Source organism: Aythya marila (assembly GCF_965140915.1).
Source record: "Aythya marila genome assembly, chromosome: 4".
Lineage (NCBI taxonomy): Eukaryota > Metazoa > Chordata > Aves > Anseriformes > Anatidae > Aythya > Aythya marila.
Window position 1 is genome coordinate 76,408,718 of NC_139045.1, and position 25,614 is coordinate 76,434,331.

At 67.0% G+C, this 25,614-nt stretch overlaps 1 protein-coding gene across 2 annotated transcripts; it reads right to left on the reverse strand.

Annotated features, from left to right (window-relative positions):
- Window positions 1-289: 289 nt before the first annotated feature.
- Window positions 290-17,188, reverse strand: VAX2 (ventral anterior homeobox 2; the record flags this gene model as incomplete). Of its 2 annotated transcripts, none has more annotated exons than XM_082760254.1 (3): window positions 290-2,853; window positions 11,842-12,029; window positions 16,909-17,188. In XM_082760254.1, the coding sequence occupies 3 exons, from the start codon at window positions 17,186-17,188 to the stop codon at window positions 2,344-2,346; spliced, it is 978 nt and encodes a 325-aa protein (XP_082616380.1). In that variant the 3' UTR covers window positions 290-2,343. The 2 variants fall into 2 exon arrangements, with proteins under 2 accessions (XP_082616380.1, XP_082616379.1); XM_082760253.1 differs by having other exon boundaries at window positions 11,903-12,029; window positions 16,909-17,180.
- Window positions 17,189-25,614: the final 8,426 nt, after the last annotated feature.

Genomic DNA, 25,614 nt, shown 5'->3' on the forward strand with positions numbered 1-25,614 from the left:
GTAAGGACGGGGTAGTGCAGGGGAAGGGGGCTGGGGTCTGCGCCCCCCAGCCCAGTGTCTGCTCTGGGTGCCCGGGCACAGGGGACAGGGGGGGACATGGGGGGGACATGGGGGGGACACGGGGGTCACGGGGGCTCGTGTGGGTCACGGACCTGCACCCATGGGTGTGTTGTGGAGGTCGTGGGGTGCAGGAAGATCTTTAGGGTGCCAGCAGCGGGGGGCTGCAGCTTGGGGGGGGGCAGCTTGGCCACCGAGGGCGAAGGAGGAGGCGGCAGGCGGGAGGCAGGACGTCACTTTTATTAACCATTAGAAACCATCAGAAACCACGCCGGTCGTTGGAGTTTCACGTACAGTACATGATCTGTTCCTCTCGGTCCCACTTCACGGGGCAGGGCGAGAGGGGCTGGGGGCGAGCACCCCAGGACCGGGACCCTCCTGAGCCCCCCTGGGTTGGTTTTGGGGCAGTTTGGGGCAGGTTTGGGGCAGCTTTCCCTGGGTTTAGCTTGCCAAAGGCGCTCGCTGTTACAGCCTCTGCCTGCCCTGCTGCCCTCAAAGTCGGAACAGGGGCGCAGGAGACCCCCAGGGCATCCTCGGAGCACCCCAGGTTTTGGGGGACTCTTTGGGAAGCAAACCCGAACCTGGCGCTCTCCAAAGTGAGCCCAAACGTCCCCGACCACGTCAGTGCCAGGGGGGCCACTTCTGAACCAAACCGCCCCGAAATTTCCTCCCGGTTCACCCAGGAGGGGAGGAAGCAGGGTGAAAGCCTGGGGAAATTTTGGTGGCACAGCTCGCCCGGGGAGGGGGCTGCGTGGGGGAGAGGGAGAGACAAAACCGGGGGGCTGCCAGCAGGTCCTGCCTGCGGGACCCAGCACCAGCCCCCCCCCCAGCTCGGCCCCCCTCGCTCCGAAACACCCAGCCGAGCCCATTGGGGATGGAGAAGGGCGATATAAATATAAATTAAGTGAGGTGGGGAGGGGGAAGGTCCTCGTCCTGCCGACATCCAAAGCCTCGGTCGGACACCAGCGCCACGGCGGCGTGGGGAGCGCGGTGCTGGTGTGGATAGGGGGGAGGGAGGACGGGGAACCGGGGCCACCGCGAGCAACCGGGGGCCACGTTTGGGGACGGGGGCATCTGCCTGCAGCCCCCCCAGGGCTGGGAGCTGTGATCTGAGCTGAGCAGGAGCAGGGAGCATCCTCCGTGCCCCCGGCTCTGTCTCTGCCCCCTGCCAGCCCTCCTCCTGCCTCAGTTTCCCCACCTGCGCCCTGGGCAGCGCGCTCCCGTAAAGTGCTCCAGGCGTGAGTGAGGGACAGCTGCTGTGCCACGGAAACACTTGGTTTAAAGGAAAAACAGTCCCTGCTACAGGCCCTCCTTGCTGGGAGTGTTTCTGGTGTTATTTTGGACTTCTTTCTCCCCCTCTTCCCCAAACGCTTCCAGTTCAGTTGGGAAAAGCAAAATTTGGGGCTCCTAAAGCTGGCGTTCGCTCCGTGCTTGCAAGGCTGGCTCTGCTTCCAGCTCCTGCTTCTCCTCTTCTCATTTCCTGGACAGAAATCTGCAGAGGCAGGTTCCTAGCAGGGAATAATGCCACCATGGGGCACCCTTATGGGAATAATGCCACCACGGGGCACCCTGCCAGGGGGATGCCTCCTCAGGGTGTCCTCCCAGGGGGATGCCCCCGGATTATCCTGCCCCCGGGAGCTGCCAGCCCAGGGTCCTGCCCGCACGGTGCTGCCCAGGAGCAGCCCCAGCACCGCAGGCAGGATGAGCCCTGAGACCCCCACCACTGCTGGGGCCGAGCCCTGGGAGCAGGATTTGGCACCGGGACCCTCTGGCACCGTGGAACGTGGTGACCCCAGCTCTTCGGGGGACAACCCCACGGAGCAGGGCTCTGCGTTTTCACCCGTGCCACTCCATGGGATGTGAGCGAACAGCAGGAGACGTCCACGGGGCACCAGCACCCCCTGCCCACCCCCGGGGGCTGCTCCTGGCCCACAGCAGAGACCACAGCATCGTCCTGCGAGCCCGGGGGGGACCTGCAAGGGGAGGTGGCCCCGGTGGATCCAGCGGTGTGGGAAGGGGACGCGGCAGCACCGGGACACCCGGGAACCCGGGCAGTGGTGACCAGGCTCGGAATCAGCCCTAGGGAGAGGAGGTGGGCGGTGTGGTCCTCGGTGGGATCTTAGTTCCTGGGGAGGGGGCCGGGCGTGCACGCACAGCACCCGGCCCTTTGGTGAAGTCCTTCAGCCCCCCACTCGCGCCACGAGCCCCGCGTGGGGCGCAGGGTGCGTGGGGACGGAGATGAGGGGGGTGAGGGGGGCAGGACGCCCTTTTGACACTCGTTTTCGTTTAAGGGCTCGGCTTCTTGCTGGGTATAGAATTGTCTTTCCTTTCCAGCCGCGTGTAAGGCTCAAAAGCGGAGCTGCCCAGTCCGTAAGCGCCCGGCAGGTCGTGCAGGCTGCCCAGCAGCGGCGCCCCGAAGCACAGCGGGGCCGCGGGCAGCCTGGCCGAGGAAGAGGAGGAAGAGGAGGATGAGGAGGAGGAAGAGGAGGCGGCGAGGGCAGGGATCTGCAGGCTGAAGGCTCCGGTGCCGGGGGGGCTGCCGCGGCCGCCCAGCCCCGGGGAGGTGGTTCCCGGGGTGGCCACGCCGGACCCGCTGCCCGCAGGACTCCCGACGGGGTGGGAGGTGGGGGACAGGAGGCTGGGGGGGGCCGGGACGGAGAGGAGCCGGCCTTGCTCCAGCAGCCGGAGGATGTTGCAGGTGGCGAAGGACTCGGAGGTGGAGGTGGAGCGTTTCTCAGAGTCCCTGCTCTGGTCCTTCTTCTGCTTGGTGCGCCGGTTCTGGAACCAGACCTTGACCTGGGGACGGGGCAGGGAGGAGGAGGTGTGGGGGGGGGGGGACACAGAAAGGCAGGGACAGAAAGACAGCACGGGGAGGGCAGGGACAGAGAGACAAGAACCAGGAGAGAGTGAGAGATGCGAGAGAGACAGACGTGTCAAACCAAACGCCCCAGCCCCCTGCCCCGTGCAGAGGGGCTGCGGGGAGCCCAGCCCGCTGCCAGTTCCAGGGAAACAGCAAATTTCTGGAACGGCAAATTTCTGAAACAGCAGATTTCTGGAACAGCAATTTTCTGAGACAGCAAAGCTCTGGAAGAGCAAATTTCTGGAAGAGCAAAGCTCTGGGGCTGCGAGGGGGAAGCGGGGCCAGGGTCTGCGTCCCGTGGTGCTGCCCGCGCCCATGGGTGCTCTCCTGGCGCAGCCGAGCTACGGGCGCTGGGGACCCCCTGCGGTGCCCCTAAACCCCTAAATCCCAGCTCTGCCGCCCTGCCCAAGCAGCGGGGGTGTCCCCAGCTGTGCTACGGTGCCGGGGTCACCTCTGGGGGACAGCAGGGCTCTGGTGGCCCCGAATATCTGAAGGCAGAGCCGCTTCCAGGCGTGAAGCCGCGGGGAGCGGGGTGGGGAGCCCCTCCCCGAGCTGCCTCGAGCATCCCTGCTCCTGCCTCTCCATCCATCCTCCAGCCCGGGGGAGCCCCAAAAGTGGAGCTTGAGCACCCGGGTCCCTCGTCCCACGGCCACCCCACACCCTGGGGCCGGCTCAGGGCTCAGCCTGCGGGTCGGGGCTGCCCCGGCACCCCCTAAGCTGGTGGCATCGCCACGCTTCTGTCCCTCCCTGGCAGAGCAGAGGGGTAGGAGAGGCAGAAAGAGACAGAGAGGGGACGGAGGGACAGACGGACAGGCAGAGGCAGGAGAGGGAAGGAGACGGGTGAGAAGAGATTCGTGTTAGCGCCTGGCAGGAGGGGCTGGCACCCTTGGGGCCGCGGCGGCGGCGCCCCAGGAGGGCCACCGAGCGGCACAGCCCCCGCGCGTCCCCCGGCACAATGGGCCCACAGTGCAGAGCTAATGGACCGTGGGCTGCAGGAGGTCGCAGCCCCCAGCCCCTTTCTGGGGGAATAACAACGCCGACGTCGGCGCAAAGCCGGCCACGGGGTCGGGGGCTGCTCGGGGAGGAGCAGGGGCACCAGGGCCAGCAGCCCACACCCATCCCCAAATTCCCGAGGGGGTCCCTGCACCACCGCTCGCCTCCATCCCAAGGGGCCCTGGGTCCCTCCGTGCCACCGGGGTGCCCAAAACTGACGTCCCCTTCTCGCTGCCCCCATCCTGCCCTCCACACCACGGGGTTGGCAGCCGTGCTTGGGGACTTTGGAGCAGGCACCAGCCTGGAGGCACAGCCCCGTCACCACGCGCAGAGACAGACAAGAGGAGGCACCGGCGTGTCCTGCATGCGGGACAAGCAAGCCCCAGGGGACGAGGCAGGGGCAGGAGAGGTGGACAGGGTCCCCCCAGGGGTATTTTTCCTAAGATGTGAACCAGGAGGCACCAAGAGGGGTCTCCAGGTTGGGGCTGGGTTGGCACCAGCACCCCTGCCCTCTGCGCCCTGCGCCCCAGCCCTGTGCTGGGCTCCTCGTCCTCGTGCCCCTGCCCGGCTGGGGCTGCTCCCGTCTGCACGGGCGTCGTGGTGAGCAGGATCACATTTGCCCCCGTGGCTGAAGTTCATATCCAGCTTGTCTCTAATTAGTGGATCCATGTCCTTTTCAGCCTCCATTACGATCAAGGGCTGCGTCCCTCTCGCCGGAGACGTAAATAAGCTCAGCCAGACCCGGTCCTCGGCGAGTCCATGAGTAATTCCCCTCCGGCCCTTCCTCTTCCAGCAGTATCCGTCCCCACCTCCCCTCTCGTGGGCTTCTCACCGCAGCCAGAGCTTTGCCAAGGTCTTCTCCGGAGGCAGCAGCTTCATTTTGTCCTGGCAAAAACCCACCTCCTGCCCCCCGCGTGCTGGCACGGCGCAGGCAGGCGGCACAGAGAGGGGACACGGCTCACAGGAAGCCTGGCAAGAGCTCTCGGCGTGGTGTGAGGCCAGGCACAGGCTGAGGTTTACAAACCTGAGAGCATCTGGAGGGCTCCTGGTGCTGGGGACAGGTAATTTCCACGCCACGCGGCCAGCTCCAAGGGTGCCCGGCGGAGACGCGGGCACGCGCTCCCCACCCCTGCCCGCACCAGCAGGAGCAGAGCCGCTCCCAGGAGAAGGGCAAGGGAAGGGCAGGAGCAGTGCTGAGAGCCACGTGAAGGCAGGGCTGCGGCTCCCTCCCCTCCCAAGCAGCTCCTGCCCCTGCGGGAGGTCCCCGGGGTCACCGCCAGCCCCGAAACCAGCGCCCGGGAGCTGCCACGGGCGGCGCTGGAGGCAGCACGCGAGCTCCCCGTGGGGCTGCGGGGCTTGGGGGCTAATTTAATCCAATTTGATTGCTTTATTTTATTGTATTCGTTATTTTCATGTATTATTTTAATATATTAATTTAATATATTAATTTTTGTTTGTTTGTTTTATTTGTTTTTTCACTTTTTTTTTCACCCCCCAGCGCCTGCCCTGCGCCTGGTGCAGGGAGAGGAACAAAAGATGCTCCAGGTCAAACGAGGCTGTCCCCCTGTCCCCCTGACCCTCTCCAGCCCACCTCCGAGGCCGAGCCGAGCACCACCAGCCCCCGGGTGCCCCCCACACATCACAGCAGCGACGTCCCCAATCGCCCCCCCCCTGGCTCCCCGCTTGGCAGCCGAGCAGCGGAGCCGCGTGCTCGGTGCCACCTGCTCCCCTGCGCTGGGAAAACGACTCAAAAAAATGTCACCGAGCACCGGAGCTGCCCAGGGCCCCGCCGCGGGGATGCTCCGAGGAGTCCTTCCGTCCGTCTGTCCGCCTGCCAAGCCGTGGGACGGACACACGGACAGCCCCTCCCGCGCTGGGGCTGCCCAGCAAGGCGCGAGTGCCCGCATCTGGGTGGGATTTTACCCAAGCAGCTCGTGCCGGCGGCACCGAGTGCTCCACGGCATCCCCCAAACCAAACAGCCACCGCTCCCGCATCTCTGCACCGCCCGGGGAAAAGCCACCCGAGGGGGAGCTGCCAGGATTTGGGGTGTGCAAAACCACTCAGGGGGCTGGGGCAGGAGGCAGGCACCGGCAGCCCCCCCCGTGCCCCCGTGCGCACGCTCGCGCCCTCGGCAGCATCCTGCTCGCAGCCAGCTGCGGGGCCACGGCTCCTCCGAGGGGCTAAGCCCACGCTGCTGCAGCATCAGGAGCGGGCACAGGGCCCCGTGCCATGGGTATGGCTCTCGCAGGGCTGCGGGAGGCACAGGAGCCCCCCACGGGGGGCAGTTGGTCCCCAAAGCCTTTGCCCCCCGGCCACCTCCTTCCGTGGCTGAGCCGGGGCTGCGGTGCTGGGAGTGGCCGCCGGGACCCCGCTCGGCTCCCTGCCCTCTGCCCGACACCTCTCGGCTACAAAAGAAACGATTTCCAAATGATTAACCCCGATTAAGGCCCCCAGCCGGCAGGCCAAGCTCCCCCGTGCCACGCTGGGGTGGAAAGGTGGAGGGAGCCCGTGGCCGGGGTGGGGAGGGAGCCGACATCGTGAGGAGGGAGCCCAAATCATGGAGAGGGAACCCAAATCGTGGGGAGGGAGCCCAAATCGTGGGGAGGGAGCCCAAATCATGCAGGGCATGAGCCCACATCGCCCCGGGGCATTTGGAGCATCCCGGAGCCCCACGAAGCATTTTGGCTGCAGCCCCCCTGCTCCGCTCGCCCATCGCTGCCCCAGGCTCTGCGAAAGGTCCCACAACATTTCCCTCCCCACACCAATCCCCACCTAGCCTGATACAGCCCCTGGGCACCGCCTCCCCTCTGCACACCTCTTTTTCCAGTCTCGGGGCACCCAGCAAACGCATGGCACCGGCTGGAGGCTGAGCAGCAGCACGAGGCTTCCCCGCACCCTCACGGTTTGCTGGAGGAGCCGAGCAGAGCCTGAAACCCCCCGCTGCCCACCCAGGTCCCATCCCTCAGCCCTGCTCACTAAGCCGTGCCGGCACACACACGCTCACGCAGGCGCACAAGCTCACCCTCACCATCTCCCCCCGGCCACCCTGCCCTTCCCCAAGCTCCCCGGTGGGATCGCACCGAGCCTCGGAGCCCACCGGCACCTCCCCAACCCATCGGCACCTCCACGCCCCACGGTCTGGAGCTCCCCATCCCCTGGTGCTGACACCCTTGGGCCTCGCCACGTGGGGAGCACGGGGCCGGGCGCATGCAGGGCGGGGGGCTCGCCTGGTTTTGTGCTTTTTTTTGTTTTGTTTTTTTTTTAATGCAGTTTGTTATTTAACAGCCCTGCCCCGGCAGTGACCCCGGCGCCGTGCCGCTCTCCGCGCCGTGCGCCTCCGTCGCGCCGATCGAGGCCGGTTCCCCACCGGCGTTGGCCGCCCGGGATCAGCCCCTCACCGTGGTGCAGGGAAGGTGGGAGGCAGCCTGCCCTTCCTCCTCCTCTTCCTCCTCCTCCTCCTCCTCCTCCTCCTCGCACCGCAGCCGGCAGAGCCCTCGCGCGTTGCGTAAGCCGGCGGGCTGCCTGCCCAAGAGGTTTTGTAACCGCGCGCTGGCCGCGCAGACGCCGCCTTCTCGCCGGCCCCGGCGGTGATGGGAGCCGGCGCTGAGCACCCAGCCCCAGCCCCAAAAGTGCCAGGGCGCAGCACCCACACCGAGCCCTCCAAAATACCCAGGATGGACGTGCTCCGGGCCATGGCTGTGCCTACAACGCACAACAAAGCGCATCTGGGACGAGCACTGGGACCCCTCCCCACCACGCCGCGCTCCGAGCCCCTCATCCAGGAGCCCCTCTCTGCCCCAGCACTGCTGTAGGGCCAAAAGCAGACACCAGCCCCCGATCTCCCTGCTCCCTGCAGCTCAGGACTGTTCCAGCTTGCCAAGAGCACCGCAGGATGCTGTAACACAGGGCTGTGTGAGACGGGGCTGGGCACAATTTGGGGGGCGCAGCGCCCTGCTCCACCCGACCCCAACACCTCTCCTTGGGGACACCCAGCCAGCGAGTGCCAAAACCAGGTGGGGACAACCCCAGGTCTCCTCCGAGGCTCTGGCAAGGCTGTAGGATGTTTTCCCCATCTATAAAATTCTCAGGGATCCAAAAGGTGCTGCCGGGGAGGAGACAGACCTGGCGGTGGGCAGGGAGCTGTGTGGTGGGAGCTCCAGGCAGCACCGGGGTTTGGGGTTCAGGGTTGGGGTTCCCTGCGCCAGCGGCACCAGAAAATGGGGTGGCATCAGAGCTGGCCCCGAAACTCCCACCAGAACTGCTTTCCATCGGAAAGCGGCACTTTTAGGAAACTCCTTCCCCACAATTGTACCCACGGCGATCAGCGGAGCTCGTTCGGAGAACACCCAGCGCCCTCCCACATTTCAGGACCCCAGCCTTCAATCACAAATTCTGGGATTATTTTCCATTCGCAATGGGAAGTGCCTAATGAGACGAACCTCAATTAGATTTCCCACCTTTATTTACACCGACCATTTCGCTCAGCGCCAGCTGAGTTTGGGGGGCTGTCGGAGCACCCAGGCCTTTTGGATTCCCTCCTAAAGCATCTCAAGGAGCGGCTGTCTCGCAAAAACTCCAAAAAAGGTGAATTTTGGGTGGTGGATGGATGGATGGATGGATGGATGGATGGATGGATGGATGGATGGATGGAGGGATGGATGCCTCCTCAGGAAAGAACATGCTTGGCTCTGACAGCTACCTATTCTGCATGGCCAGGAAAAGGGATTTCCAGCAAAACTTTGGAAATTCAGCTTCCCCACGTGCTGAGGACTGCAGACCAAGGACGAGTGCCCTGCCCCGTGGCACAAGCCCAGCCTGGTGGCCCCCGCACATTTTGGGGTGTCTCTGACCCACGGACCCCAGCCCCAGGCTCTGTCTGGCTCTTGCCTCCTCCAAACCACAGCTTTCCCGTGGCTCTCCACGCCAGAAGCCCACAGCCGGTCATCTCATTGTTTTCTCCTGCAGGTGCTGATAGCTGTTAATGGCTGGAGGTGCGATTAATTTTTAACAGCCTCGTCTTAATTGTCGTGCTATAAATAGACCTGCCTGCCCCTGCCCTGCGCTTTCTCACTGCTGCTTCGCTCGGAAAAATCCTGGAAGCCTTGCGCAGGGGGTCCCCCCACCACGGAGGGTGCTCGGGGGTCCGAGGATGGCCCAGGACCCTGTCCTGATCCAGACCCACGCAGCGTGGTGTGAGCCCTGTCCTCATCCCCTCGGGCCCCCCGGGTGCCCCGCACACCAAAAGGGACCCTTGGTGGCCAAAGCGGCGTGTCACTTGAACCTGAGCCTGGCATTGAACTCCTGACCCAGAAAGCAAAGCCTCCTGGCCCAGGCAAATCCCCCCCGGGGCAGCCCACCCCTCCTCGCCTCCCGCCTGGGGATTTGCAGGAATTATCCTCCCCGAGACATCCCCCCGGGGTCGTTCAGCCTCGCCGCTTGGCGTTTTCCATCCCGCAACGGCACCAAGAAGGGGCACCTTGCCCCAACGCCTTGGGGTAGGGGTGCGCTGCCTGGAGAGAGCCCGGAGAGGGCAGAGGGGCTGCTGCTGCTGCTGGGGGGTCTCGGGGGACCCCCACACACCACCCCAGGATGAGATAGGGACAAGGGAGCCCACCGGGATGTCCCCATGCCACGATGGGACGTGGGAGCCCACCGGGATGTCCCCGTGGGGATGAGGGAGCCCACTGGGATGTCCCAGCGGGCAGGGATGCGTTTCCAAGCCGCTGCTTTACAAGCTCATGGAAGCGCTCTCCGGGCTAATTAAGCTCGCTTAGCACCAAACTGCCATTTCCACGGATTAATTAGGAAGAAAGGACGCAAACGGCACTGGGCTGGGGCCAGAGCAGCGTCCCACAGGCGGAGCAGGAGCTGGGTCTCCTGCCTGGAGGTGCCCCCCCGGCGCTCGCCCCGTGCCCAGCAGTCCCCCCAGTCCCCTGGGGAAGGCACAGCCCAGCCCAGCAGACGGACACGGGGACACCCTGGGTGAAATTCGAGGCGAAATTCGAGGAGGGAGCGCAAAGGATCCGCCCCACGGTCCCAGTCGCCAGCACAATGCCGAATTTTGACCAAGAAATAGCCACAGGATGCTGGGGGCTGGGAGCTGCGCGAAGCATCGGATGGAGCAGCTACACCACGGCCTGCCCCGGGTCCTGGGAGCTGCTCACCAGGAGGGAAACCACCCAAAAATGAGAAATGCTGTAATTATTGCAGAAATTGGATTTTTTTCCCTATCTGAGGCAATGGAGCCCCGTGGGACAAGGAGTGGCTGGTGCTGAACCCCCAGCTCTGGGCCACATCTCGGGGGGCAGCGTGGGGGGTGCAGCACAGACATGGCCCCCAGCCCGGGGGGCATCGCCCAGCTCCTGCCAAAAAACCTCCCCGACGCAGACAGCAACGCCTGGGTGTGCAGAGCACGGGGCCCCCACCTCGCCATCGAGAGGGGGCCGGGGAGGGACGGCGGGGGGGCACGGGGCTGCCCCTGGGAACTGGCTGCAGGGGAGGAAACGCCGTGAAAAGCAGAGGAAGGGATTCAAGAAGACAGAGACGAAGGAGAGCGATGGGGAAGAGAGGATGCGGGAAGGAGAAGAGAAGAGGAGAAGAGACAGCCGTGGCCTACAGGGTGCGAATTTTCTCACCGAGCGGCGAACGCAGCACCGAGGCACCAAGCAGACAGACTCTCGGCCCCGACACGACGGCTGCGCCCCCTCCTCCTGCCAGCCCCGGGCTGTGCCAACAGCACCCACCCGGCCCCGTGCTCGTCCCCGGCACGGCCAGGGCAGCGCCGTGCCGCCGGCACGTCCCCAGGGAGCAGACCCCGAGCGCAGGACCCGGGGCGCTTCGCCCCTCACCGTGCCACCAGCACCTCCCGGGACGTGTCCTGCAGTCAAAAACCTGCCACCAGCAGAGCGAGGGGGTGTTGGGGTTGCGTGGGGGGCTCTGCTCCTCCTGCTCCCCTCGCAGGGGGATGGATGGATGCCGTGGGGGTCTCCCCGCAGCCAGACCCCCAGCACGGCACGCAGCAGGAGCCTGGAGCCAGGGTCAGGCTGCTGGCAGCAAGGGAAGTTTTGTTCTGGGAGAGTTTTGGGGAAAATTGAGATTATTTCCAATCTGATTGTGGGAGAACTCGTAGCTGTCTCCAGACGTGCCTTACTGGCCAGAGGGAGCAGACGGAGTTATTTCGGTAGTTCCCAACCATGCTGATCGGCACGGGGGTCTCCATACATTTTATTATTATTATTTTTGCATCCATTTTCAAACCCAAACCGCTGCAACCCCATCTCCTGCTTAGGAGACATCACCACGACCCCCTGAGCACGGCACAAACTCCTCCACCTCCACTCGCCCGGACCACACAGCCCAGCCCCACTCTCCCCACACCCCACAGACCTCAGCAGGGCTGTGCTGGGGCAGGCTGCGTGCCCATACTGGGTTTATGGTGTGGGTTCACCACCCCAGATCACACCCAGGCAGCCTGCACGCAGCCTGCTCCCGGCAGCGCCCTGCGCTCCTGCCCGGCCACGCTGCGCCGCGGGCGCTGCCGCGAGCGTTTTGGGGCAGCACCGAGAGTTTTGGGGCTGCACCACGGCACCAGGGACGCTCCCTGCAGACCCCGCACGGGTGTTCAACCCCCCCTAAACAGCAAACCGACAGCTCCTTTGGCTCAAAAAGAAATAGGGTGAGGGTGCCCCACACACAGCACCGTGCACACAGCACCGTGCATGCATCTCCAAGCTCCAGACCGAAACACGAGCGAGCGCCCGGCCACCCCGGCACGCACCAAGCCCCCTTTTTGGGGCTGGAGCCGTGGGCTGGGGTCAGCAGGCTCCGCACCGGGACACCTCTCCCCTTCCCCTGCGCCCACCTTCCCCCTCCCCACATCCCGGAGGAGCCGGGGATGGCAGCGGGGTAGGGAAAGCCAGCGGCCCCTTACCTGGGTCTCGGAGAGGTTGAGCTGCCGCGCTAGCTCGGTCCGCTCGCGGCCCACCACGTACTGGCAGCGCTGGAACTCCAGCTCCAGGCGGTAGAGCTGCTCCGCCGTGAAGGACGTCCTCGTGCGCTTGGGCCGGTCCAGGTCCAGGCCCTTGGGGAGGACGATCTCCCGAATCGTCCCTTTGGCATCTAGGGGGAACGGGGAGAGGGGACGTCAGGGGGGAGCTTCCGCGGGGGGATAAAGCTTGGCCAGGGGGGAAAGGGGTCGGGGGGAGCTGGCCCGAAGCATCGCTACGGGGGGAGGAAAATCTTCCTTAAATGAGGCCGCACAACGAGGGCCGGGGGGAGGTTTTGTTCCCGGGCTTGACGCAGGAGTAACTCCGAAAAATCGCCCGAGCTGCGGCTAGGAGAGGTGACACCGCACAGTTCAATTGTCCCCTCCGGCCCCAAGTGCTGCGGATTTATAAATCTCCAGGGAGTGTTAACAGTTCTTTGTAAAAACAGGGATTTTTTTTATTTTTTTTTTTCAAAATGAAAAATAGAAACCAAAAAAAAAAAACTCCTTAAGGAAAACGAAGCATTTGGTCACAGATAAAACAGCTTCTGAAAGCCAGAAGCAGAAGAGAGTTGTATACCAAGAAAGAGTTCAAATTAAACAGAATTTTAATTAAAAATTATTTTTTTTTATGTCCTTCCTTTAGAATACTGGGAAAAAAATAAATCCCTGTTGAAATTCCTTTTTTACAAAGGTGTTCTCACTGCAGTATTCTCACTGCAAGTCAGCAGCCCCCACTTTTGGGGCCGTTTTCTCCCACTTCTGGATGTGCTGCGTGCCTCGGGATGCTCCTGAGCCCCGGAGGATGGGGTGGGGGTGCTGGGGGACAGGGATGGGACCAACAGGACCAACACAGAACCCAGGCTGGGACCAAAATGGCACGGCACCACCGAGCGGTGCCAGCCCCAGTGCGCCCAGCCCCAGCGGGTGCGCAGCGCCTGCACCTTCTGGGTGCTTCCCTTTGGGGCAAAACCCCCAAAACCGGTCCCTCTGGAGCAGCTGGGGGGGCTCGGGGCTGTGTTCGAGGGTAAAGGAGGCTTTTGTTAGGAAGAAAACTGTTGCACGTGGAGAGCAATGAGACCCGCGGCGGCTTTGCAGCCGGGGGGGGGGTTCGCAGCTGCTGCGGAGGCTGCAGATTTCACCGGGCTGGGACTGCCGCTGCCCAAAGCCTTCCTCGGGGAAACACACGGGGATTTGGCTCCCACTTTTCCCACATCAGCCCCTTCCACGCCGCAGGATGCTGCCTGCAGCCCGTCCCAAGGAGCCCCAGCATTACTGTGCACTGATGGGGTGCTCGCCCTGCTAGCTACCGAGGGGTCTGGCATTAAAAATTGCCCCTGCAAGCTCCCTGCTGGGCTCCCCCAGCTCTCCCAGAGCACAAATCCCTTTTTCTTGCCATCCCTTGCGCTGCCTTTCCTTAAACACCACGGGCCCAGCGCTCATCACCAGCAACACTGGTGGAGCCACGTTGAAGCCAAGCCTGGCCGCAAAGCCCCCGGTTCTGCCAAGCGCCTTTCCTGCAACGTGCAGGGTAAAAACCACTCACGGAAACCACGGCGAGGCTGCTGCAGGCAGCCCCTGGCTTCCCAGCCCTTGGCTTCAGGGCTCCCCGGCCCCACGGGACCCAAGGGCTCCAGCAGCCCCGGCTGGAGGTAAGTTGCTTTCTCTTTCCGGCTGACTCAGGCGTGAAAGGATTAAAAAGCTGCTGGGGCAGGAAGGGGGAAACAGCGAGGAGCAGACAGGGAGGGGGCGACGGAGATGGCATGGGGATGACGGGAGCAGGGAGCAAGCACAGGCTTGAGACAGGCACCCGAGTCCTGAAGCCGTTTTCCCACCGTGGTGCATGGCCAGAGCCCGATCCGGGCTGGAGCACGGCACTGCAGGAGGCGCTGGGACCGCAGAGCGCATGGGGAGGGCTGGGGGGAGACGGTTTGGGGGAGGCAAGGAGCGTGTGCTGGCCTCCAGCCAGGCGGGGAAGGTGCCCTCTGCCCCAGGGTATCTCCAGCAGGATGAGGACGCCGGGGTGGGAAATGTTTTGCAAGGGGCAGAGCGTTGGCTCGGGTGGTGCCCAGACCACGTCCGCGCTCCGCAGCCGCGCCGAGGTCCCCCCCGGCACAACAAGAGCCGGGGCTGTACGCACGGAGCAGCCAGCAGGGACCTGCAGGCTGCCCAGCCACAGCTGCAGCAACGTGCCCCTCTGCCCTATGCCGCTCTGCATGGCCCTGCTGGCATTATTAGCAGTATTATTAATTGTTATTTCCCTCACCAGCTGGGCGCGGGGAGGGGGAGCGGGCTGGGTGCGATGCGTGCCGAGCCGCAGCACGCCGCGCCGGCTCGGCGGGGCCCCGTGCCCCGGCCCTGCAGCCCTCACAGCGGGGCTGAGAGGTGCCCATCTGCACAGGGCTGGGGGTCCCGCAGCCAGCCCCCGGTGCCAGGAAGGGCAGAAATCCCATAAGGGGATTACAGACCCCAAACAGCCCCCCAGGTCCTGCCACGGCGGCTTTGCAGCCTCCCCGGTGTGGTTGTAGTGAGTCGGTCTGCTCTCGGGGACCGGGAACGCTGATGGCAGCACATCCAAGACAAAATTTGGGACTAAAATCCCTGGAAAGAGGGCTGGAGCCAAAGGGACCGGCCCTGTTCCTTGGCAGCTAAACACAACGAGGCCCTGCAGCCGGACAGGGCCGGCAGCAGGAGGGAACGGAGAGCAGGCAGCAGCTTTGGGCACCCGACCTCAGTGCTGGCAAACAGCGATTTCACAGCAAGCACACGCTGTGCAGCGCAGCACACATGGGCTCCCCCGGCACAGAGGGGACACACCACGCACTGCAACACAGCGGAGCCAGACCCAGGCTTGGGGACACCGCACACACAGCGGGTGCACGGGGCGCTCCCCCAGTACACCCCGGCACACACCGCGCACCCCCGTGTGCACCGACGCTGCTGCCGGGACACCCCTGGGGCTCACGGCCCCTCGCCAGCCCCCAAAATGAGCACGGGGCTGCTGCAGCCCCCCATGCTTCGGGAAGAGGAGAATGGGAAATGTGGGGAGCACCCCAGGCAGCCGCACCCGTGGGTGCAGTGGCAGCCGCAGGCTCCGGTATGGCGCAGGTCCCGGTGCACGGGCTCAGCCCCACGGAGCCACCGGGGCTCCCGGTGTGCACAGCCCCCGGCCAGGGGGAACGTGGCCCTCCCAGGTCGGGAACGGGGCCGGTGCTGGGAGCGTTACATGGGGAGATGCGGCCCCGTTCCCCCGGGATGTTGCAGCCCCTTCGCACCCGGCCCCAAAACAGCAGAGCCTGGGGACACGGCTGGAGGATGGGGGCGAGGCGGGGGACAGCGGGCCTGGGTCCACCCCACCGTGATCCATCCCTGGCGTGGGGGAAATAAAACACCGGGAAGGAGCTGGAGCAGCGGGGAAAACAAAACCACTTGCTGGGAAATCAACGCCGAGCAGCTTCCCTGGCACTGCCCCGTGCTTGGCACCGAGCCCTTCACCGGCAGCGGGTCCCAGGTTGGCCCCGCTGCTGCAGGTTCCCCCCGGGGCCGTTCTGCTGGGCAGGGGTCTCCCCGCCAAGCCCCCCGCTCGCTGCCCGCTGCACTCGGCAGGTTTGTGCCCTTCCTCCCCGCCACCATTTTGTCCGCGCCATGGCGGCTGCAGCAAGATGGTGCAAACGGCCGCTGCCCGCCGGGACCCGGGGACGGGGAGAACCGGGGGCAACCCCCCCTCGAACCCCGGGTCGCCCCCGGGTCGCTCCCAGCCTGACCCCGCCGGGACCGTGGCCGAACCTGGGCAGAGCCGGGCCTGACCCCAGCCTGACCCCCGCCAGCCTTGGTGGCCAACCGGGGGTGCCCCGGGGGGGTCCCGCAGCCCCCAGCCCCGGGCTCCCACCCGCTCCCACCCGGGGGACCGGAGCCTCCGGGGAGGGCGCGGGCTGCTCCGGGAGAGGTCTCCCAACAGGCGCCTATCGCGACATGCGGGAAGGGCCTCGCTGCGCGGTGAGCCCCGAGCGCGGCTCCGTGCAGCCCGGGCGCATCCCGAGGAGCATCCGCGGCTCACGGCTGCCGAGCGCCGCCGAGCATCCGCCGGGCCACGGCTGCCCGAGCCGTGCCGAGCCGTGCCGAGCCGTGCTGAGCCGGGCCCGTTGCTGGGAACCAGCGGACACCCGGGATAAACCCGGGAGAGGAACGCGGCTGTACCGGGATCGGGGCTCCGGCTGCCGCCGTGCCCCGAGCGCTGGGGAACGGACCGGGGAAGGGACCGGGGAAGGGACCGGAGCAGAGCCCGTGCGGCCCCGGCCCTGCTCGCCCAGCGGCCTCCGAGCTCCGGTTCCCGCAGCGGGGTCTCGCTGCGCGCAGCCCGGGAGGACGCGGCCGGGAGCCGGGGGTCGCCGAGCGCTGCCCGCCCCCAGCCCCAAACTTTCGGGGTTCGCCCCCAGCACGGCCGGTGGTGGCCACGGGAGCCGCGGGGCCGGCGGCGGGGAGGGATGCTCGGCTGCCCGCTGCCCGCCGCCTGCTGCCCGCTACCGGGACAGAGCCGAGCCGAGCCGAGCCGAGCCCACCGCGTGCCCCCCAGCCCCAGCCGGGAGAGTGATATTATAAAGAAGGGAAATAAAAAAAAAAAAAAGAAAAAAAAAAAAAAAAAGAAATAGCCCCTAACTCGCCGCCGCTCCGTGACGCTTTTCTCCTGCGACACCGGTTTAAAAGCGAAGCCGCTCCGCTCGCCCTTCTCCCGCTGCCTGCGCGTCCCCCGAGCGGGGCACGGCCGGGCAGGGGTCGTGGACCCCCGCTGCACCCCCGGCCCGGCCGGGCAGAGCCGTGCTGCGCCCCCGGCCCCGCTCCGGGGACCGCGGGGAGAGCGGCCCCATGCCCGCCGCGCGGAGCCGAGCCGGGGGCAGCGGCGGCGGGGCCGGGAGGCCGGAGCCCGGGGGCACCGGGAGCACCGGGAGCACCGGGAGCGGGGCCGGGAGGGTGCGGGGAAGCGCTGCGGGGGGGAACCGGGACGCGGGGCCGTACCTCGCACCAGGATGCGGCGGCAGTAATCCGCCTCGCCGGGTCCCGACGGGCTCTCGGTGTCCGGGGCGCACTCCTTGGAGGAGCCGGGGCTGACCGCCGACGTTCCCGGGATGTCCTTGAAGCCGCCGCCGCTTCGCAGCGCGTTCTCCAGCTCCGCCCGGGTCGGTGCCTTCTCCCGGGCCCGGCCGGGGGCTCCGGGCTCGGCCAGCAGCAGGGGGCTCCTGCCAGGCTCGGCCCCTCCATCGCTCATCCCTGCGGGCGCCGCGGCGGGATCAAACATCAGGAGGGAGAGAGAGAGACGGAGAGAGGCAGAGAGGAGGCAAGACTAGGCGGGGGGAGGGCAGCCCCCCCCCCTCCCCAGACCCCTGCCCCTCCCCGCCCCTCCCGGCCCCCCCGGGGCTCGGCGCCCTGGCAGAGCCGGGGGCTCGGCGCCCCGCTCGCCCCCATGGCCGCAGCCCCCCGGCCGCCGTCGCCCTCCCGCCTGCAGGAACGGAGCCGGCCCCGGGGCTGGCATTTAAAGCTCGCCCCCTCCCCGCTCCGGGGGGGTGCCCCCCACCCCCAGCAGGGCACCCCACGGGGAGGGGGTGCTCCGGGGCCGAACGGGAGTTACAAACTTTGACAGCCCCCCCCCCCCAACCCCGCCGCATCCCGGGTGTCCCCCCCCTCCGGTGCCCTCCCCAGCTCCACCTCCCGCGGCACCTCGCTCCGGGCAAACTTCAGGCGCTCCGGCTGCCCCCGGGGCCGCGTTGCCCACCCATGGAGAGCGCCCGGCCCGGCCCCGCCGAGAACCGGCGGCGGCGGCGGCCAAGGAACCGGGAGGGGGGGCGCAGCGGCGGAGGCGGCGGGGCCGCGCCGCGCTGGGCACCGGGCGGCGATCCGAGTGCGGGGATATCAATACCGGGAAGGGGGCGGCTGGGGGGGGCACGGAGGGGAAGGGGAGGCGGCGGGGAGGGAGCTGCGGAGGAAGCGGGCGGGGGGGGGGCGGCGGGAGGACGGGCGCTGCTGCTCCGGCCCGGCCCTCCCCCGCGCCGCCGCTCTGCGCTGCGCATCCCCGGCCCCGCGGCGGCGGCGGCGCGGGGGAGGCGCGGGGAGAGAAGCAGAGGTTTTAAGCCGGCTGCCCGGCACGCAGCACGCGATTTCCTGCCCTCCCGGCCCGTGAGAGCGGTGGGCAAACAAAGAGCCCCCTCCGCGGTCGCTGCACGGCCCCGGGAAAGCGGGGGGAGAGGCGGCAGGGCCGGGTTCGGCCGCACACCCCCTCCCCCGGGCCAAACGCGGCTGGGTGGAAGGAGTAAAGCGAGAAGTGGGCCCCGGCCCGGCTCTGCCCCCCCGGTTTGGGGTCGGGGGGCTCGGGGCCGCTCCGCTCCTTCCCCCGGTGGCGGATCCGCCCGGCAGCCCCGGGCCGGTGCCCGGTAACGGAGGTTTCCCGGTGCCGCCGGAGTCACCCCCGCCGCCTCCCCGAGCCCTCGCGTTGGTCCCCGCTGAAACCCCCAACCCCGGGGCCCGGCTCCGAGGCGAGCGCTGCCCCGTGCCCACCCCGAGCTGCTCGCCCCGAGCCCGGCCGAGGCCTCCGGGCCGGGGGTCCCGAGCAGCTGCCCCCCACCCACGGCTCCGTTTGGAGCTCCCTACGGCGGGGCAAAACCCGTGGGAAAGCGGGACCCGGCGCTGCTTCACCTCCTGCCGCTGCCCGCAGGACGGGCTGCGAGCGGGACCCCTCTTCGCCGCGCACTGAATCCCCTCAAATCGAAGCGGTTGTAATGACGGTGGATTAAAAAGAAATAAATTAGCTGTTAATCCAATTGCCGGGAGCCCAGCATCCCCGAGAGCTCAATCCTCGGCGAAGGACACCGAGAGGGCTCCGTGCCCCCCGACGCCGCAGCGGGGGCTCCGCAGCCCGGCACCGGGCGTCCCCCGGGGCTGCGGCAATCGTGGCCGCCGAGGGGCCTGGGCACGGCCGGGGGGGGAGCTCCGGGATTTCCCCGGGGACGGGGAGTGCGAGGCCTCCAAATGTGCCGCCGGGCTGCGGTGGGCCCCGAGCCGCCGCTCGGTGTCTGCGGCAACCCGCCTCCGGCCCCCAAATAACGGGAACCGGCGGAGAAAGCGCAGAGCGAACAGAAACGGATGGAGGGAGAGGGAAAGGGAATAAAAAATAAAAAATAAAGAAAAGAAAAAGAAATAAAATGAAAAGGGCAAAGCGTGGCGCACGAAGGAAGCAGGCGCGCGGGGAGGGCCGCTGCGCCCCGCTCCACACCTCGGCTCGGCGAGGCTGGGGGGGCCAAACGGGGCGTCGCGGCTGGACGGGGCCGGTGGCCGGTGCTGCCCGCGGAGCTCAGCTCCCGGCTCCCGGTTGCCCGTTCCAGGTCCCGGTGCCGCGGCAAGGCCGGGCCGGGGCCGCGCTCCCCTGTCCCCGCCGCCGGGCCCGGCTGGAGAGGGGGCTCTCGTCGTGCCGGGGCCGAGCGGAAAAAATATATATATATAAAACAAATAAATAAAAAGCCAAACCAAACAAAAACCCTACGACCAAACCCTAACGAAACCCAGGGAAACAGCCGCCTCCCCGGTCCCTCCGCCCTGCCCCGGCCGCTCCCGGCGGCGATGCGCGGGGTGGGCTCCGGGCCCGTTCCCCCCGGGGATTGCGGAGGGCAGAGCCGCCTGCACCGGGCGACCGATCCGCACCGAGCCCCGGCTCCGCACCGAGCCCCGGGCCGAGCCAGAGGCAGCGCAGCCCCCACGGAAAACACCCCCCGCGCAGCCCCGCCGCCCACCCTCGCTTTTGCTGCTGCTCTTATCGGGCTTGCCGGTGCTATCGCTCGCGTGAACCGCCCGGCGTTTGCTCTGCCTCGGTCACGGTGCTCGGAGCAGCCGGGGAAGGGAAATCCCCGCCTGGAGCCCCGCCGGCTCCGCCGTTCCCCGGGCGCAGGAGGCGAGCGGATCCGCTCCGCTCCGCGGGCTGCGCAGGGCGGAGAGGAGCCGCGGCGAGCTCGGGGCTGCTCGGGCTCATAATCATAAATCATAGCAGTTCCCATGATAATAAACAATGCGGAATATCAATATTAGACCGTGGCCCTTCCCGGTTGAAGTTTCACCGCCTGATGACTGCCGGCGGTGCCGGTATTGTTAGCGCCGCGCCTGTTATTTCACGGCTCGCTCGGGAACCGGGACCGAGCCCCGGGCAGGGCCGTGCCGGGCGGCTCCCACCCCGCCGAGGGGCTCCCGAGCCCGGCTGCTCCGGGGCTCCCCCGAGCCGCCGCCCGTTCCCCGAGCCGCTCCGGGAAGGGGGGAGGAAAATCCCTTGGGTTTTCCGTTTTACAGCTCGGCGGAGGTGCCCGGCCTCCCGCCCGCAGCTCGCCAGGCCCGGGGGGCTGCGGGTGCTGCGCGACCCCCGGCCCGCTGGAAATGAAGGTAACGCGGAGCCGGCGGCGGGCACGGCCGCTTCCTACGGGCACGGCACGGCCCGGCACGGCTCGGCACGGCACGGCACGGCTCGGCTCGGCTCGGCATGGCCGCGCTTCTCCGGGCCCACTGCCCGCGTGGGCGGCCTGCGGGTGTGGGAGCCCCGGGGACCCCCGGTTCCCCCGGTCCGGCTTTACCGGGGAGCCTCCGGTGCTGGCCGGGGAGCAGGGGGGGGTTCCCCGTCCCCTCCCCGTAAACAAAGGCTCTTTCCAGGGAAGAAGCCCGGCACGATCCCCTCGGAGACCGCAGGGCCGGGCCGCGGCTGGGGGCTCCGGGGCACCCCGAGCACAGCCCCGGGTCCCCAGCACCGCCGTGTCCCACCCGGGGGGCGGGGGAACGAAATCGCGGCCGGAGGCAGCCAGGGAAAGGGGCGCGGGCGGGGGGCGGCGGGAGGGCACGGGGGGAAAGTGCACGGCCCCGGAATAAATGTGCATGGACATTGGGGAATTGTGCATGGACATGGAGGGGGGAACTGTGCATGGACACGGGGAAACTGCATGGACACGGGGGAAATGTGCACGGCCCCGGAATAAACGGGCTTGGACATGGATGGGGGAAATGTGCACGGACACGGGGACCGGGCACGGACACGAGGATCGTGCACGGCCCCGAAATAAATGTGCATGGACATGGGGGAACTGTGCAGTGCATGGGGGAACTGTGCGTGGACGTGGATGGGGGATCTGTGCATGGACATGGGGACCGGGAACGGACACGGGGGAAAGGTGCACGGACACGAGGATCGTGCACGGCCCCGGAATAAATGTGCATGGACATGGGGGAACTGTGCAGTGCATGGGGGAACTGTGCGTGGACACGGGGACCGGGAACAGACGTGAGGGAACTGTGCAAAAATAAGGAGATCGGACATGTGCAAGGGGAAAAGTGCACGGCCCCGGAATAAATGGGCTTGGACATGGGGGAATTGTGCATGGACATGGGTGGGGGAACTGTGTATGGACACGGGGACCGTGCATGGACACGAGGGAAAGGTGCACAGACACAGGGATCGTGCACGGCCCCGGAATAAATGTGCGTGGACATAGGGGAATTGTGCAGTGCATGGGGGAACTGTGCGTGGACGTGGATGGGGGAACTGTGCATGGACATGGGTGGGGGAACTGTGCATGGACACGGGAAAACTGCATGGACACGGGGGAAACGTGCATGGATGCAGGGACCGTGCACGGACACAGGGAAGTTGTGTATGAATACGGGGACCGTTCACACACACGGGGGAAGCGTGCATGGCCTCGGAATAAATGTGCTTGGACACGGGAGAACTGTGCATGGACACGGGGGCCATGCACGGACACGGGAGAACTGTGCACGGCCCCGGGGAGTGTGCACAGACCCGAGGGAACCGTGCACAAAAACGGGAACCGTGCATGGATACGAGGGAAACGTGCAGAAACACGGGAGAACTGTGCACGGGCACGGGGACCGAGCACGGACACGTGGGAACTGTGCACAAACACGGGGATCGGGCACGAGCACGGGGGAACCCTGCACGGCCACGGGGGAACTGTGCATGAACACGGGGACCGTGCACGAACACGGCAAAAACGTGCACGGCCACGGGGGCCTTGCAAGGACACGAGGGAACTGTGCACGGCCACGGGGACCGTGCACGGACGTGGGGAAACGTGCACGAACACGAGGGAACCGAGCACAAACACGGGGCAACGCGCACGGCCACGGGACAAGTGTGCACGGCCACCGGGTAAACGTGCCCGGACAGAAAGCGTGCCCGGCCGCGGGTGGACACGGGGGAAATGTGGGGGACACGCGTGTGCATGGCTGTGCACGGCCACGGCGCCGGTGTGCCCGGTCCCCGGTGACTGTGCGAGCGGTGGATGGGCACGGGAAAGGTGCACGGGGACGGTGTGAGTGTGCAAGGACACGTTGGGAGTGTGCACGACACGGGGCAACTGCACGGGGTAAACGGGCACGGGAGCAGGGCACGGGCACGGTGTCGGGGTGCAAGGGCAGTGTAAGTGTGAAAGGACGCGGTGTAAGTGTGCAAGGACACGGTGTAGGTGTGCGGGGACACGGTGTAAGTGTGCACGGACACGGTGCCGGTGTGCACGGACACACTAAGGGTGCACGGACACGGGGTGAGCGTGCAAGGTGTGAGTGTGCAGGGCTTCACACGGGCTCGAGGTGACCGCACGGAGACGCCGTGAGCGTGCACGGGGCGTGTGGCTGGGCACGGGCACGGGGAGCCGCGTGGACACGGCGCCGCTCGGCACGGACACGGGGCGGCCGCGCGTGGGTGGGTGCTGTGCAGCCGCGCACCGCTCCCCGCAGGGTTCCCTGGTGCTTTCTCCTTTTTCCCTCGTTCCTTGGTTTTGCTTTTGGTTCGTTTTGGTTGTGTTTGGTTGGGAATTGGGTTGTTTGGGTGCGTGCCTGCTGCCGGGGGCCACTTTTCGTTTGGTTCTCTCGTTGATTTCTGGGGTTGTTTTTTCAGAGCGCACGGCGGGCGCGCACACGCGGCGGGTGTGCAGCACCCAACGTGCCCGTGCCCGGGGGGGGGCAGCGTGCCCGGACCGCGTGTGCCCGCAGCAGAGAGGTGCCGGTGCTCGGTGCCACGGTGGGGGCCCAGCGGGCAAGGTCCCACTCGGCGCTGCGTGCCCACGAGGCGGGGGGCGCTTCCCGTGCCACCCTCCCGGTACCGGGCACTTTCTCCGCAGCCGGGCGGGGGTCGCAGCCCCAGGGCCACCCCCGGGGCCGGTGCCACTGCCCGGCACGGGAGAGTCCCGGGAGGCCTCGGCGGCTCCGCCCGCACGGGCCCCTGTTTCTGCCCCGGGGGCAGCGCCCAGGAGCGGGTGGGGGCGCAGGGACCCCCGGATTCCCCCCAACGTCGCCCCCGTCCCGGGGCCCGCTGCGCGGTGCCCAGCCCCGCCGCGCCCCGCACCCCGGGACCCCGACAGAGCTTATTTCGTTTGCGAGACCCGGCCGGCCCCGGGTAACCGGGGATGCCCCGGGGCTGTCGGGGCGAGGGGAGCCCCTGGCCGGCCATGGGGCCGCTTCCCGCCGGGCCCCCCAGCTCCACAGCCCCGCGGCCGGGATGCGCTGCCCCGGCCCGGCCCGGCCCTGCCCGACCGCCCGGCCTCGGTGCAACGAAATCGGTGGAAATCAAACGAAATCACGGAACCCGCTGCCGCAGCCACCCCCGGCCCGGCGGCTCCCGGCCCCGCACCTCCGAGCCCCTGCCTCGGGGCTCCCCGTGCGCCCATCCCGGCCCCGGGCGGCTGCGGGGCTCCGCGCCCCAAACGAGTCCTCGGCCGTGGGGCTGCCCCGAGCCGGGCAGCGGTGGGGGCCGGGGAGCCCAGGTCCCCCCCGCGCTCCTGGGACCCAATTTCGGGCGTCCTCTCCCCCCGGCACCCTGGTTCTGGGAACCCCGCGTGGTGACCCCTGCTTCTAGGGTCCCTGCTCCGTGGGTTCCTGGTCCGAAGACCTCACTGCTGGGATCGCTTCTCGGGCTCCAGGCAATCCCATTGCCCCCCCACATCCCCAGGCACTGGGGTGCGGTGTCCCCACAGAGACCTGTCCCCCTCCCCAGCCCACTCCGTGGCACACCGGAGCTCCAGATCGCAAAAACAGTCCCTGGGGGGGGGTCTGTGTTAACGGTGCCTCAGTTTCCCCTCTCCAGATGTGCACAGCCCCGCAAATACCCACGGCAGGGGACACGGTGACAGCAGCTGTGAGGAGGCACCTGGGCACGGGGACCCCAGCCCGCCACGGGGCAGCGTGCACAAACCTCGGGGCTCAGCTTGCCAAAGCGCCTTGCAGGTTGTTTTGCCCTGCAAGAAGCCGCCCTGCGTTTCACAGGCTGGCCTCTGGCTGCTGCTTCACCCTGCACATCCTGAGGGTCCCCAGGGTTTGGGGTAGCTGCACACCAGTGGTGGGATGGGGTGACCTGGGGGGGTCAGCACACCGTGCTGCCAGCTGTGAGGAGCCACGCTCTCATCGCCTCCACCTTTCCCATTTTCCAGCCCCCCTGCTCTGCCCTCCCACCCCCCCGGTGGGCTGCTTCCTCAGGGGGCCAAAACGGGCTCCAAAGCACAGTGCCTTCTGCAGGCACCCATCACTGCCACGCAGAGGAAATTCCAGTTAATGAGCATCAAATTAATGGGGTGGGGGGGCCTTGTCACTCCTCATCCGTGGAGCCCGAGGGTGCTGCTGGGCACGTGGGTTTCAGCAGTGGCCTGAGTGATCTTGGGGTACCAGGAGGGCCCCAATAAATCCCCCAAAAAACCCTCTGTGAGCAGCAGGAGCAGCGGGGTCCCTTGGAGCCGGCAGGGGGGCTCTGTGCTGGGGATGCTCCTGCAGCACCCGTGGTGTCCCGTGGGTTTATGGAGCAGCATCAGGAGGTGCAGGGCTTGGTGCTGAGCTACTGCCCGGGAGCTCTGGGGATTTCACAGCACGAGGGGCCAGGAACAGGGCTGGGTGTTGGTGGGGGTGGAGGGAAGCCACCCCCATGGGGCTTAACGAGATTCATCGATGACGATGGGGAGGAAGAAGCGGGACGGACTCAGCAGATGTGACCGAGGGCGCGGAGGGACGGAGGAGGACGTGACAGGCGTCGGCGCTGGGATGGAGGAGAGGTGACCCCGGCCAGCACCGGAGCTGGAGCAGAGCAGAGGCAGCAGGGGGGTGCTGCTGATGGTTTATTGTGGGCTGAGGGGTAAATCCTGGGGGCACAGAGCACGGGGGAGGCAGCACGGCGTCGCCCCGCACCTCTCGCCCTCGTGGACACGCGGTAGAGCCCAAAACCGAGCTGCTGGTTTCTGCAGCTCATTTCCCCCCCGCCGGGCAGCAGGGCAGAGGGCAGGGCGAGGGACACATCTGCACGGGGCCGTCACGCCTCTGCTCCCACGGGGCTCATTTCCTGACCGAGCGGGGCCTCTTTTACGCCTCTGAGCCCGGCAGGCCAGCGACGATAATTGCAGCAGTCATCAGCGTCACTGGTGCACCGAGGCACGGCTGGGTGACACTTGTGGACAGCTCCCCCAGCACAAAGCGACGTGAGCCAGCCGAGCCCTCCGCGTGCCCCCACATCACCCCCGCAACGAGCGGCGGGTGCGTTTCAGCCGGCCCGAGGATTATTACTGCCAGCCAACAAATCAAAGCGCGCGCTAATTTATCCGAGGAGAAATGCCTCGCACATCTCTGCAAGGTCCTCTGCCTGATGGCAAATCCCTGGCCCCCGGTTCACCTTCTGACCTGCCCTTATTCCCTTGCTCTGCCTCG